The following is a 14,440-nucleotide window of genomic DNA, read 5'->3' as shown; positions in this document are numbered from 1 at the left end:
TCAGTGTTTCCCAAATCCAGTCCTCAGGGATCCCTAACAGTGCAGGTTATCCAGGTGACCAGTGATATAATTATACCACCTGTGGATCTTTCAATATGTGTCAGTCAGTAATGATTGCACCTGTGCTCCAGCAAAGAGATATGGAAAACATGCACTGTTAGGGGTCCCTGGGGACCAGGTTTAGGAAACACTTGTCTAAATGATTAAACTCTAGTTATGCAGCTGGTGATGATCATAAAATACTGGGTTCCCTGGCCTTAAAATATGTATTGCATTTCCTTATGTTGACAATGATGTGGAAACAAATCTAAATATCTGTATGAATTGATTCTGTGCTATTTCAATGTACTATTTCATATTTTTACAATACTTATTGCTTGCCTATTACTCCCATGGTATCAAATTCAAAACCGCATCACATTGTATCTGTTATTTTGGCCTATCCTTGATATTGTGTGAGGCCAAATACTGTTATCCTTAATGTTGTAAGACCTTCATGGATAATTTATTTGATCTTGAATGGCTATATTGGTTTATTAGAATAGGTTATCATAAGTCTGTTGATAGGGTGTTGTTTTGTTTGTATTCTGTGTAAGAGCAAAAAGCTAAAATATAAATCAGGCAGGTAATGCTGCAGTCCTGTTTATACAGCTAAGTAACAAATGCAGAGTACATGAGTATACAGTTGTTTTCGCTTGATATAGCACAGGAACAATAAGTGTGCCCGAGGGACAGTAAGGTCCATTTTTAAGACATGTGATAATTTAGATGTTCTCCATTAGGAATAGTCCTCCCAAAAGCTTTGGGAACATTAAGATTACCTAACCATCTTTTCTTGGTGCTTCTCTGAATGATAAAGGTGTATGCAGTATATTCTATGAGTCATTTGATTCTGCAGTGGGACTGGTAAATAATGTTAGTCTAGGAGCTCTTTTGGGAAAGGTGACAATAAAAGTCATTTTGGAAAGTGCAAAGACAAATGCTGCTTTGTGATGTCACGCACCCACCCACTTTTTCACAAATGCAGAATCCACATGGATTTGCAGGCCAAGATGGTGGCATCTGCAGGTGGGGCGGGGGGCAAACCTTTGCGTGATCCATTGAGAGGAGTTGAGTGAGGGCGTTCCTTGCTTAATACATATCAAACCCACTAGTTTTCTAATTAGTGGACAAATGAGGTTTCATTTTGCAGGATTAGGTTATTTAGATCAGCCGGGTAGGGTGGAAGGATTTGAATTTTCCAGGTGGTCAGAGGATCCAGAAACCCAAACTCACAACTATACTTATAATGGGAGGCACTTTGCACCTTTCACTTGTCCTTTTGTGGTAAAGCGCATTACTATGTTCACTTCAAGCTATGCAATATCCTGCAAACACATACTTTGATGTGATATTTTGACTACTTCCACCATGCACAGTTTATGGAGAATCTACTAACTTGCAAATATAGGTTCAGATTGATTTTACAAGGGTGTTTCCAAAGACCAAGAAGTGGTTGCGCACCTTGAAATACATTGGCGGACAATTTGGCCTAATTGCGCAAATAAAAACAGCACAGGCCCTCGTTTCTTATGGTTCATAAATGATCCTCATTCATTCTGCCTTTTGACTAGGTTAGCACGGTGGCTTAGTAGTTAGCACTTCTGCCTCACAGCACTGGTGTCATGAGTTCAATTCCCGACCATGGTCTTATCTGTGTGAAGTTTGTATGTTCTCCCCGTGTTTGCGGGGGTTTCCTCCGGGTGCTCCGGTTTCCTCCCACACTCCAAAAACATACTGGTAGGTTAATTGGCTGCTAACAAATTGACCCTAGTCTGTATGTCTGTGTGTGTATGTTAGGAAATTTAGACTAAGCTCCAATGGGGCAGGGACTGATGTGAATGAGTTATCTGTACAGCGCTGCGGAATTAGTGGCGCTATATAAATAAATGATGATGATGATGACTATAGCAGTTATGGCAACAGGTGGCCCTGGGGCCACATGCAGCTCTCCGAGCCTTCACCTGCGGGCTCCAGCTCCTTCCTGCTTTGCCAGATGTGTTTGTTATAGTTTGTAACGTTTGTTTAAAATGCTGATATGTTATTACAGATAGCTTTCTCTTTTTGTGATTAGATATATTGCTGTAGCTCAGTACTGAGATTAACGGTAATGTGTGGCCCTCTTCAATGCTAGAGGGCCATAGTCTCTCGGATTGCTCAGGCTTGGACTATGGGGTGTATTTATGAAGCAGTGTTAAGTCTAAACTCCGGCGAAAAGGCTCTGTTAACACTTCAATCAATATATCAAGAGTTTACTCTCGAGACAGTGAATATCATTGTCCCAATAGAACTCTAAGGAGACAGTGAAAGAGTCTATTTAACAAGCGGTGAAATGCGCTTGTAATATTAACATCTGAAAAGTTAACACCATCTATTATCCAGTTTTGTGACTGCTTTCCAGCCCCGGCAGAATGGAGATATGGGGAATAGATCCTGATTCCTTCCCGGAAGGCTGCTTGCTCCTCCCCACCTTCCTGTCTCCAGTAATAGCTGCCAGATAATCACTTAACAGATCGTTTTACAAGAGGTAAGTTGTGGGGGTATCATCGGATCATATTAAGCTAAGGGGGAATATAAAATGCTACAGACTATTACCGCTTCTACTCTGTAGGCAATCACATTCGTTGGCCAATCAAATGCGGTGTAGTGCACATAAAACATAATACACTGCACATGCGAGGACTTATTGCTGTGTATGTTTAATGAAAACTAGAAGGGAACATACCTGGAAGAGAAGAATTTTGCCAGCTATCACTGAACAGCTAAGTCTACCACTTTTCTCCGTCCCCAATTACCATCAAAAACGGCTTTTCACTCTTTGATAAATCTGTCCCTTAGGTTTTTAATTTGAGCGATATCTTTATTTTAAAAAAAACAAACCATTTGCCATGGGGATGCCTATTATCTCATTTTTATTTTGGGGCCTTTGCCAATTATTCGGAGTGAGTAGCGATGAAAGGCTGGTAACAACATAGGAAAAATATCCAACTTTATGTGATTAACCTGGAGATGGATTTTTTGAAAAGGGTTTTGTTAAAGGTAGAAGGGATGAGACTAATTTAAGTTTTAAATCGTCTCCGCGCAGTTGGGATTTTTTAAATGGGTAGTCTTGGGAATGTGGAGGGATCACAAGTGATTTGTTTATCCATGGCTGTAAGGCCAGTTTGGCTGGATTAATTGTTAATGTTTTGTATGATGATTGAAATTTTGTTTGGTTAATTATTAACATCTAGTTGGTTGTGGCCTTTCCCCCCTAAACAACAGTCTATGTGCTTAATTTCATTGTAACATTCATATTGGTGAGATAGGCCTAGTTAGTGTCACAGGGATGACTATGTCCTGCCACCCCTCCTCCATAGGCAATTAGGAGATTAATATTGGGATTGTGCCCATTGCCCTGTTCTCTGCCACCCTGCCGCGTGCCGTGGTCTTGTGGTTCAGAGACGTCTCTTGTACACGTTTTAAGAGTAAGCTTGGCTCCTCAGTCTGATTGGGATGGCGAGGGAGCTTGTGTTTTGCTAAGGCAGGTGGGAAGCCGTTATATATAAGGGAGAATTTAACCTCAGCTGCTTTTCGTCCAGTTTCTTTATGTGTGTTGCCTACCTGCTTTAATAAGTTGCACAGTATTTTAATGATATGCTAGGAATATTTTGATATAGAAACGTTTAAAAAATATAATTAAGAATATTTTTTTAAGAATATAGTGAATTTGGTAATTGTCATAGTCGACTTGTAGGTGATTATTCAGAGGGGTGATCACCGATTGTATGGCGGGATTGCTGGTTGGTTGCAATTGGGAAATTGGGAGCCCCCCCCTTCTCTTGGCATACGGGCATTGTTTGCTTCTAAGGCACGTTTCAGTTTAAAAGAATGTTATTCAAGCAGGGTGGCTGGCGAGCCCACCGGGTAATCCAGCCTGCTTGCCATGCTGTTATATATCTAATACGGGATGGTGTTATCAGTACTTCTCGTACTATACATATATTGTATCAGTAATTTTTATAATTTAGGCACTACATTTAATGCATATTACAATATACTAAACTGTATTCTGGCTCGGAGAAGCAATTTTTGGGGGCCTTGCAGTGGTAATGCAGTTTCTTGCAGCTGGATGAGAGAGATAATTTTTTTCCTGTTAGTTGCTTAATAAAGGAACACCCTAAATTGAGCAGCCCACTAGCATTATAAGTTCCAAAACATAACTGATACTCATTGCGGTTTCCTGTCTTATAGCTACATTTTTATAGACCTTCCTCTTCTCCTTTTCTTAAACAGAAAAGCAATGTGGTTATTAGACAAATGAATTCCACAGAACATATGTCAAAATAATTCAACCCAATCTGAACTATGAATGTTACTTGCTTTAAAAGTTTAATAAAAAAATTAGAAAACAACATAAAAATTCCAATGTACAAAGTGTGCACAGTAAACCTCATCTCTGGTACGTGGTAATGTGACCTTTCCACAAATTGTGCAGACAAGCAAGTTTCCTTTTATAGGCCCCTATTTTCCAGTTTTGGGCGATATTTACAAATGTCTTTGCGGGGGGGACAGACTGTTTCACAGAGATGCAACGTTCCAGCGATAGTTTTTAAGTCCCGTTTTGCCATTCCACAGAACACCATTCTACACTGTGTTTGCAAATTTTCATTTCAATGAATGGATAGTCTAATACATTAGAGCTGAGATGACCAATGGCCAATTCATTCTGCTGGGAGGTGTGACCAAATTCAGTGAAATGTGCAGCATACTGCAACCAACTGCGGGCAAGGCGAATATTTAGCAGCACAGCTTTGAAAACTTCGCTCATCTCTACATATTTATTTGCCTATACAATAAAAGAAGTGTGTTTGATTGAACACTAGCTTAATAAATAATAAAGACACATGAGACTTGTTTGGTGAATAAAAATAATCCCCAAATCTCTTCTGATTGGCTAACTATTGTAAAACAACCAAGCCAGCTTAATTTCTTTTATTTTACCACAACCTGGGTGCTTTTATGCCTTCGGGCCAATAACCTGTCCTCTGTTATCCTAATATTACTAATCGGCTTGTTGTGTTATCAAATTCACAGCTTTTATTTCCTTTTTGATTTCTGTTGGGGTTGTGCTTAACATTGTTCGATACAGATATTTCTATCCGAGGGAGCAACAGATTAACCGTGAGTGGTATATAACACTAAGGATTCTTTCGCGATTTTAAAACTGCCATCAGTTTGATATGGATATCAAACACAAACTGCGGTATTTGTTATTTAAAAGACGCAAACCGCAAAGCGGTTTACAACGAGCCACATGTGGTTTGCAACAAACCTCTGATTTGCAAACCGAATATCACTTATAAAACTGGTTCACTTGTGACATAACCCTTTGCGATGTGCCCAATATTGACTACCGTGTATCGTTAAGATAGGAGGTGTGTCTTTGTGTGTCTGCTTTGTGGGTGCATTTTAAAGGTCAACTGTAAATCAAGCAAATTTTTTTAGGCACAGTCCTGAAAATGGATGGAATTCAATGAGGACCCCTTCTAAAAAAATCTGTGTCCTTTTATGTGGTTTTCCGTGTGGATTTGCTAAGTACTGCTTGATACATTGGACTGATTGTTTGATCCCAGGTCATGAGACGGGCATGGCGGTTTGCTCTCTGCCAGTTTGTACAAATGTGTTTTTACTTTAATAAATCACACGGCTTGAAAATAGCACATATAAAACCATTTTAAACAGAATTGTGGAAAAACTGCTCTTTGGTGCATACTTCCCAAATATCTAACTTTTACTTAACAAAGCTTTGTAATCCACGACAGGACACATTTTCACATTTATGGAATGCATAATAAAGCTGTAGACAAAGTCTTGTAACCGTGGGAATGGTCCTTGCATTCTACAAGATATATGTGGCTAGATGTTTAGAGTCAGACCAAAGTGCTCAGTTTGAGTCTTGCAAAACACTTCTCTTTAAACTCTGTTCCTACTTTTTTTGAACTGAGAGAACCACGTATGTTTCATAATTGTAATGTGGTTTCTCTGCTGAGTTTCTTTACTGGAAACAAGTGGGCTGTCATTTCAGAAGACGTGAGTTATTGTAAAACATGAGTACAGACACAGAGCTGCCACATCGGATACAACTAAAAGGGTCATTAAAAAAATGAACTCCAACAACTTTGTACTTTTATCTGCCAATTTTTGCACAAATGCATCCGTTTATATGACCAGTACATGGATCTTCTCATCAAGATGTTGGTATCTATGATTGTTTGTATCTTTGGTTGGAGGACCTGGGAGGGTGAGGGAGTTCCTAGCTAAATGGAGTCTGGATGCACTTGAATTCCATTTATTTTATTTGTTATCTCTCGATAATCCTTTTTCACCATCCCCCACGTTCCTCTTATTTTCTCCATATTTAATATACAGAAGACAATCTGCAACTCAGTCCTCTGTAGCATCATTATTTCTCCTACCCTCTCCGACCTTGTTGAGATTTTCCAACACAGCTCTCGATTCTTGGAAATGTCTGTTGAATCTGGCCCAAGTCACTTAACATCACGCAAGTAGTTGGTGAATGGATAAGTACACAAGTTGGTTCACAAAGCACAAGCAGATTACTTTATGGCTTTGAAAATATGGTAGATAGATTCTTGGATTCCAAATCCAATTTAGAGTATGTAATCCAAATTTCCTTTTATATAGCACTTTTCTTAATAGGAACCAAAGCACTGGTCAGCAAGGTGGCACGGTAGTTAGCATTGCTGTCTCACAGCTCTAGGGTCATGAATTCGATTCCCGGGCTGTATCTGTGTGGAGTTTGTATGTTTTACCCATGTTTCCGTGGATTTCCTCCAGGTGCTCCCAAATTGTGTGCACTTTGTCTGTTTAAGAAGTTACAGCCATATTCAGCGCTGCGGAATATTTTGGTTATATAAAAATAAATTATAATAATAATAAAAAAAAAGCATTTTAAAACCATTTTCAGAATATATAAAACACGATAAAAATAAACATATTGAAGAAATACAGAAAAGAGAGATAAGCATTGGTTATTATGAAAGTATAGGTGCATAAATGAAATGCTTGTGTAAACAGATAATTCTTGAGTCTGATTTTGAAAATTTATAGACAGGAGCCCTCTTGAACTGTTCCAAAGAGTAGGAACTAACAAAGCTAAAAGCTCAGGCCTCATGTGAATTACAGGAGATTCTAGGGATGGTTAGTAGTTCTTCATTTACCGATCAAAGTGAGTCTTCAGTCTGTTTTTTAAGGTTTATAGAGAGGAGGCCTCCGAAACTGTGCGAGGTAGCAGGTTCCAGTGAGTAGGTGCAGCAAAGCTAAATGCTCGGTCCTCATATGAAGTACGGGAGATTCAAGGGATGGTTAGTAGTCCTTCATTTGCTGAGCAAAGTGAGTCTTGAGTCTGTTTTTGAAGATTTGTAGCGAGGAGGCCTCTTGAACTGTGATAGGTAGCGAGTTCCAAAGAGTAGGTGCAGCAAAACTAAAAGCTTGGTATCCATATGAAGTACAGGGAGAATCAAGGGATGGTTAGTCCTTCATTTGCCTATCAGAGTGAGTCTTCAGTCTGATTTTGAAGATTTGTAGCAAGGAGGCCTCTTGAACTTAGCTAGGTAGCGAGTTCCAAAGAGTAGGTGCAGAAAAACTAAAAGCTCTGTAACCATATGAAGTACGGGAGATTCAAGGGATTGTTAGTAGTCGTTCATTTGCCTATCAGAGTGAATCTTCAATCTGATTTTGAAGATTTGTTGGGAGGTGGCCTCTAAAACTGTTCAAGGTAGCAAGTTCCAAAAACTAGGAGCAGCAAAGCTAAAAGCTTGGTCCCTATATGAAGTACAGGAGGTGCTAGGTATGATTAGTAGTCCTTCATCTGTGGACTGAAGTAAGCGAGTTGGGAATATAAGGAGTCAGAAACTGATTAGAATCTTTTGGAAGTCAATAAGTCATCTTGAAACAGACTTGCCACTTTACAGGCTGCCAATACAGTATAATGATATTCTCTGAATACAATGCGTCTCGAGATCCAGATATGTTAATGATTAATTTTGTAATTTCCATAATGTTGGTGTGCTTAGGCTGCAATCTGTTGGTTTTATACACATTTGTACAAGCTGTTGTTGTTCTTTTAGATGATTATCTGTTTCACGTACTCTGGACCCACTCATTCAGGTACCTATATGAAAGTAAAATATTGTGAGATGGTCAACAGATAAAAATTTCAAGAATACATAAAGTAATTACATAGCACAAGTAATAAACACAGATAAATCTTACGCAAAATTGTGGAACAATTTCCAGTATTGGGTCGACTGTTATATTTTTGGTAAATTTTTTTTATTTTTTATTACTAGTTTAAACAAAAAAAGTTGTGAAATTGCTGAATTATGAATTATTTAGCTCATCTCTCCTCAGTAAGTATAGCTTTGTATATATACATTATGTGTACATACTTCACAACATTGTTCTGAACCAAATTGGAAGACCTTACGCACAGCCTGCAGATAAAAATGGGGAGCTAGGACCCCTCCAACCTCCCTCTTCTCAAAAACTCTAGAATTGTTGTATGCATCAGTGGCACCCGCCCAAATCTTCTCAACTATCCGGCAGTCGAGACAAAGTTTCCGACTGGGTGGTATGACTATGGATTGCTGCTGTTTCGGGAGGGGATTACCTAAATAGTTGATTAGATTTATAGTATGATATTTGAAAAATTATTAAATTTTGGGTAAGGGAATATTCCTTGTTGAACATGAAAATAAACTAAACAATTGTGGATGAAGACTTTATTTAATATAGTTAGGGATTAACCATCAGCTACAGAAAATGCTCACTGCAGATTTGTGATATTGGCGATGCCACCTCCATAATAACAGGGTTATGCTTGGACTTTTTGTCTACTAACAGCAAACATATCCTGCAGCATTTGGGCACCAGATTTGACTCTGTGCCAAATAAGAAAACTGTATCCTACAGACTGACAAACCTGTAAGCACCCAAAATTAAACAAAACAAAGGTCTCACATAGTAATTTTGAGAGATGCAAGACGCTTAACCTCATAAGCCTGTTGCAGAGAAAACATTATAGTAAAACGCGTCATGAAACAATACCCGCAACGAAGCCCAAATAGGCATTTCACCAGAAGAAATCCACAATAGGCCAAATGCCAGTTCCATACATCAATATTCCACCCATAACAAAGGAACAGTTTCCATGTCTACAAGCTGTAGTAATAAAACCCTAAAACAATCAACATCATAGTGAGACATTCTCACCGCCCACTACCATTTAACAAAATCACATACAAAAATAAACGAGCCATCTGTTACTAACGCACCAGTGTCTTAGAAGACGTACAATAATCTTTCTAAAATACTCAATATTCTGCTCACACAGATTTGTACCAATCAGAGATAGAGGTTGTCCACGTCTACCAGAGATGCTTGGCTAAAAAGTGTTGAGTAAGTTCATCCGCCCCAATTTTCTTTCGGTATTAATGAACTCAACGATAAGCCCGAACCACAGCTGGCAGACTAAATGATCTATATAACTGGATATCCAACTGTTGATAGACCCCCCCCATATCCATCTGGCCAAGTATCTAAGGTAATTATGATGACACAGTTCTGCCAGTTATATATTGACACTCCGAATTAACAGTATGGCCTCACACATTTATCACAGCATTGAGATAGGGATACAGTGGTGGACTATGAAAGAGTATGAGGAAATAGCTTGGCCTGGACCCCACAATTGCGAACAACCATAAATGGGGGTTTATTTTAATGTCCTCTTATTGAACTGATTTATTTGCTCTTTGGAACTGTCGGGAACTATCTTGGAACTCAAGTAGGGTTAGACTCCAGTTGCTGAGAATCTTTACCTCTGGCACCAGGTAATACAATACTGAGATCACACAGGTTTAAAATAATAAATGGTAAATGGGAATCATGTGTCCCAATACATAAGGAAGATAAAAGGCTGCAGAAAGATAGAGCGCCATTACTTATAATAGTATATATCCATCACCCAAATAAGAAATCACTGGCCATGAAGATGTACTCATCATCATTGCTTGCAGTACGATGTACTCACAATCGGATCAGCAATTACGGGCAACATGGTCGACAAGCTGGAAGAAGTTCAGCCTTGACATCCTTGGTGAGTTGGACTCAAACTCAAGGGAGAAACTGATGAGCTGTAATGTAGCACAGTGCCAACACTGTAGTTGGAGGCACAGCGACAACCACACAGTGAAGACAGGTGAGGCACTGGCATCTCTTTAATACCATCAAGTTGCAAAGCTCAGCAGGTGGAGACAACTGGACACAGCAGATACAGGATTGGAGTACACTTTGTAGTACAGCGCTACATAGCAGCAAGTGAAACCAGACACCGCCAGTGCAGGAAAGGAGCACAGTAATAGTTTATTGCTAGATAACTGCAAGTGGAATGAAACTCAGCCAGTGCAGGCTGGAGCACAGTAATAGTCCATTGCTAGATAGCAGCAGGTGGATCCGGACACGACCAGTGCAGGAACGGAGCACAGCAATAGTTCTTTGCTAGATAGCAGCAAGTGGAACCAGACACAACCACTGCAGGAAAGGATCACAGTAATAATCCATTGCTAGATAGCAGCATCAGAATGCCTCTTTCTGCTGTTTTAATCACTTGGATGTGAATCAGAAAAACCAAATCGCAGCAAGAACATAAGACATAGTAAAACAACCATTAAACTGCAGTCACCCTATTCATAATTGGCTCCAGTAGTATTCTACAACTCTTCATATATACAGTAAGTGTAAGACACTCATGGAACGTAGGTACCAATACCATCTGTCACCCAGAGCTAGCTATTAAGATATTATAATACTACCCTGCTGGCCACAAAACTCCCCAGAACTAATACCACTATGTGGTCACCAAAATATACAGTAAAAACTTAAAATACTCCAAAAAACACACCTTCCCCATAAAACCGACCCCAAAATTGAATAATGCTACTGCAAAATAGGGGTGATCTAAATTAAACGCTACTAATTCAATACACCCAACTGCTAACCACTAGTATGCCAGCCAGTACCCATAAGCACTGTAAAACAAGTGACTATTTACCAATTCACGCTGTGTGTTTCTGCACAGCAAGTTTGCAAATCTGTCAGCCAAACTCTGCCTAGTTAGAGAAAACCACTTTCCTCCTAATATGGCCTCCTGCCACAGAGAGGTGAAAGAAAAGCATTTTGGCCCTATTTAGTTAAGTATAAACAATCTTATTTTATTTATATTATTCAGCTATGTAATGCACAGCCTTTGCTATATACTAATATCATATAGTGGCTATGCTTTCCCTTTAAATGCTTTATTTCTGGAGTTTAGCTTAGTTTATATAAACCCGAATTGTTTTTTTACACACTAAATTCACATTTTTTTTATTATCACTCCCTTGTACACACTTCCACACACCAGGCTATCACAATGTTGTCAGCTGTGCACACCAATACTTCCTGTTTTTTTAGCAGCTGTTGTTTTGTTTTGTTTTTTTTTTTATTACAGAAGAGGTCATGACCATAAATCAACATCATCATTTATTTATATAGCGCCACTGATTCTGCAGCGCTGTACAGAGAACTCCTCCACATCAGTCCCTGCCCCATTGGAGCTTACAGTCTAAATTCCCTAACATACACACACACACACACACACACACACACAAACTAGGGCCAATTTTTGCTAGCAGCCAATTAACCTACTAGTATAGTTCTAGACACGTCCTTATTATTCTATGTCCACAAACAATACATAGACTTATTACAAATTACCATTATAGCGTTATTACAGACTTTGCATTACTCAAAAAGAAGCCTGCTATAGGCCTGTAAACAGAAGGTTATAAAATACAGTTGAACAGCCCAACCATGAAACTCTGAAATACTTTGCAGTCCACTTGGTAATCTAATAATTTGCTAAACTAATAGCTGTAGTTGCCAGTTAGAGATTAGCATAGACCAATTGTCCAGATGTGAGTAAGGGGAAAAGCTGTGTATTATCACGAAGATGGAGAAGCCTGTTATAGATTTAATAATGTGAAGCTGCCAAGAAATTGCCCTTAAATACAATGAGTATTTTATAATCTTATTTTTATACAATTGCCCTTAGGGACCCTCATAACAGTGATCAAAACATACTTGTCTACTGTCTCAGAATCCCGAACTTCGGAATTGTACAGCAGGGGTGGCCCGTGATGACATTATGTTGTCACGTCCCCCACACTGGTCCAAAATGTAGTCAAGTTATGGATCAATAGATCCTGTGAGGACCAAACTCTCAGCAAATATGGCACTAAGTTCAACCACAGACAGACCAAAGCTGCAGCATGTTGGTTCTGGGGTTTGAAGCCATTTCTGTGATTTCTGACAGAGTAATGGTCTATGATGACTACTTAAAGGGCCATCCACACTGCGTTCATCTCTTGATAGGGCAATAGACCACAGGTAGTTCTACAACCTCTCGAAAGCACAACCCATATGGGGGAAATGTTTTTGGGCTGATCCAAAGACAGATTTTAGTCCCACATTGGTGAGACCATGAACGTTGGTCACTGTCATCTTACAGCTCCACTCTTGTATCATGTGTTATTATTATTATTATTATTATTATTATCATTATCCTTTATTTGTTAGGCGCCACAAGGCTTCTGCAGCGCCGCACACAGTACAAACAGTAGACTATACAGGGTATAACAGTACAGAACAATAAACAAAAAGTACCAATACTTCAGAAACTCCAGGCAGTCTGATGCAAAAAACACGGAGCAGAAGAACAGGTGAGGGGACAGGAGGGAAGAGGGCCCTGCTCATGCGAGCTTACATCCTAAGGGAGGGTTAAACAGACCAGGCACAAGAGGAGCCAGTTGAGGCAATGGGAGAGAGGGGAGAAAGAGCGGAGGAGATGGTTGGTAGGCTTTAAGAAAGAGGTGAGTTTTGAGTGCACATTTGAAGGAGCACAGAGTAGGAGAGAGGCGGATGGAGCGAGGGAGGTCATTCCAGTGAAGGGGGGCTGCACGGGAAAAGTCCTGGATTCTGGAATGGGAAGAGTTGATCAGAGTGGAGGAGAGGTGGCGGTCATTGGCCGAGCGCAGGGAGTGGGCGGGAGTGTGAATGGAGAGGAGGTTAGAGATATAAGGGGCAGTAGAGTGGGAGAGAGCCTTGTAAGTAGTGGTGAGGAGTTTGAAAAGAATTCTGTAGGGGAAGGGGAGCCAGTGTAGGGCAAGGCAGAGAGGGGAGGCAGAGGAGGAGCGGCGTGAGAGGTAGATGAGTCTTGCAGCTGCATTGAGTATAGAGCGGAGGGGGGAGAGACGGGAGTGGGGGAGGCCGGTGAGGAGGAGGTTACAATAATCGAGGCGGGAGATGATGAGTGCGTGGATGATGGTTTTGGTGGCCTGAGAGAGAAAGGGACGTATGCGGGCGATGTTGCGTAGTTGGTGTTAATATGATAAGATTTTACATACCGTGGGATGATTAACCGTACTGTACACACTGTTTACTTCTTGTTGTGCGCTTGCTCCGTTATTTTTATAACAGTTTTGTCTTTGAGACGGACTTTCCTGAAACAAACAAAAATTATATCTTCAATTTTTAAATTTCACTCTTTTGGCTGATGTTTCTGTAGGCTCTCATGTTGATGTCTCTGATAAAAGTTCATTGATGAGAAATGTTAAATTCACACAACAATCATTTCAATATAATCACACCAGGTTGGTGGTGCCTTCCACTACATATCCCAGTCCCCCTCTTGTCGCCCCTAGTCACCAAGAGTGGCTTGAATATTTAAGACATTAAATGTTATTCTAAAATATGATTGACTACGAACTCAGGTTAAGGCGATAACTCTGAGATATTACTGTAGCTAGGGGGAACAGGAATCGGTTTTCTTTTTAACAATTGATTACAAAATCATATGATACAATGGTCTTGTTATTCTTTCTCCTATTTCTTCTAAATGTTATAGAATAAAAGCTTCTACTGATTGTATATATGTCTAGGTGCTTTAAAGGGCCACTAAACTCAAAGAATTATATAATGTCCTGCACAGAGCTAGGATATACCTCAGAATATACAGAAATCACAGTCTACATATATGAGGGGGTGCTCCCTACCATAATAGAGCATAACAAGGAATAAGAGAAAGAAGGGATTGGAAGCACTCCTATCCACATAGAAAGGAAATTCAATAATCACCATTAAATAATTCAGGGCAAGAAGCCTTTATTAATAAATGAAAAACATATCCATCTAGATGATGGTATACAACCTCATTGGTAAAAAAGTGAAATATTTAAAAAACAGATAGAATATGGTGAAAAAAAGATAGAGCAATGTGTGTTAAAATTAGGGATAGTGG

General features: G+C 39.6%; 1 protein-coding gene and 1 long non-coding RNA gene across 4 annotated transcripts in view; one reads left to right on the top strand and one right to left on the bottom strand.

The window, feature by feature from the left end:
• LOC142108892 (uncharacterized) overlaps positions 1 to 14,440 on the top strand; it is a 126,023-nt gene that overhangs the window by 37,832 nt on the left and 73,751 nt on the right. The window lies entirely within an intron of this gene.
• LOC142108891 (SLAM family member 9-like) overlaps positions 4,388 to 14,440 on the bottom strand; it is a 101,617-nt gene continuing 91,564 nt past the window's right edge. For all 3 annotated transcript variants that reach the window (XM_075192852.1, XM_075192851.1, XM_075192853.1), the window contains 2 exons: positions 13,548 to 13,643; positions 4,388 to 8,215 (listed from right to left, as the gene is read on the bottom strand). In XM_075192852.1, the coding sequence (XP_075048953.1) occupies positions 8,204 to 8,215; positions 13,548 to 13,643 (108 nt within the window). In that variant the 3' untranslated portion in view covers positions 4,388 to 8,203. The remainder of the gene's footprint in view (positions 8,216 to 13,547; positions 13,644 to 14,440) is intronic.

This window comes from Mixophyes fleayi, chromosome 12, assembly GCF_038048845.1.
Source record: "Mixophyes fleayi isolate aMixFle1 chromosome 12, aMixFle1.hap1, whole genome shotgun sequence".
NCBI lineage: Eukaryota > Metazoa > Chordata > Amphibia > Anura > Limnodynastidae > Mixophyes > Mixophyes fleayi.
The sequence above is the reverse complement of the archived record's forward strand: the minus strand, read 5'-3'. Positions and strand labels throughout refer to the sequence as shown.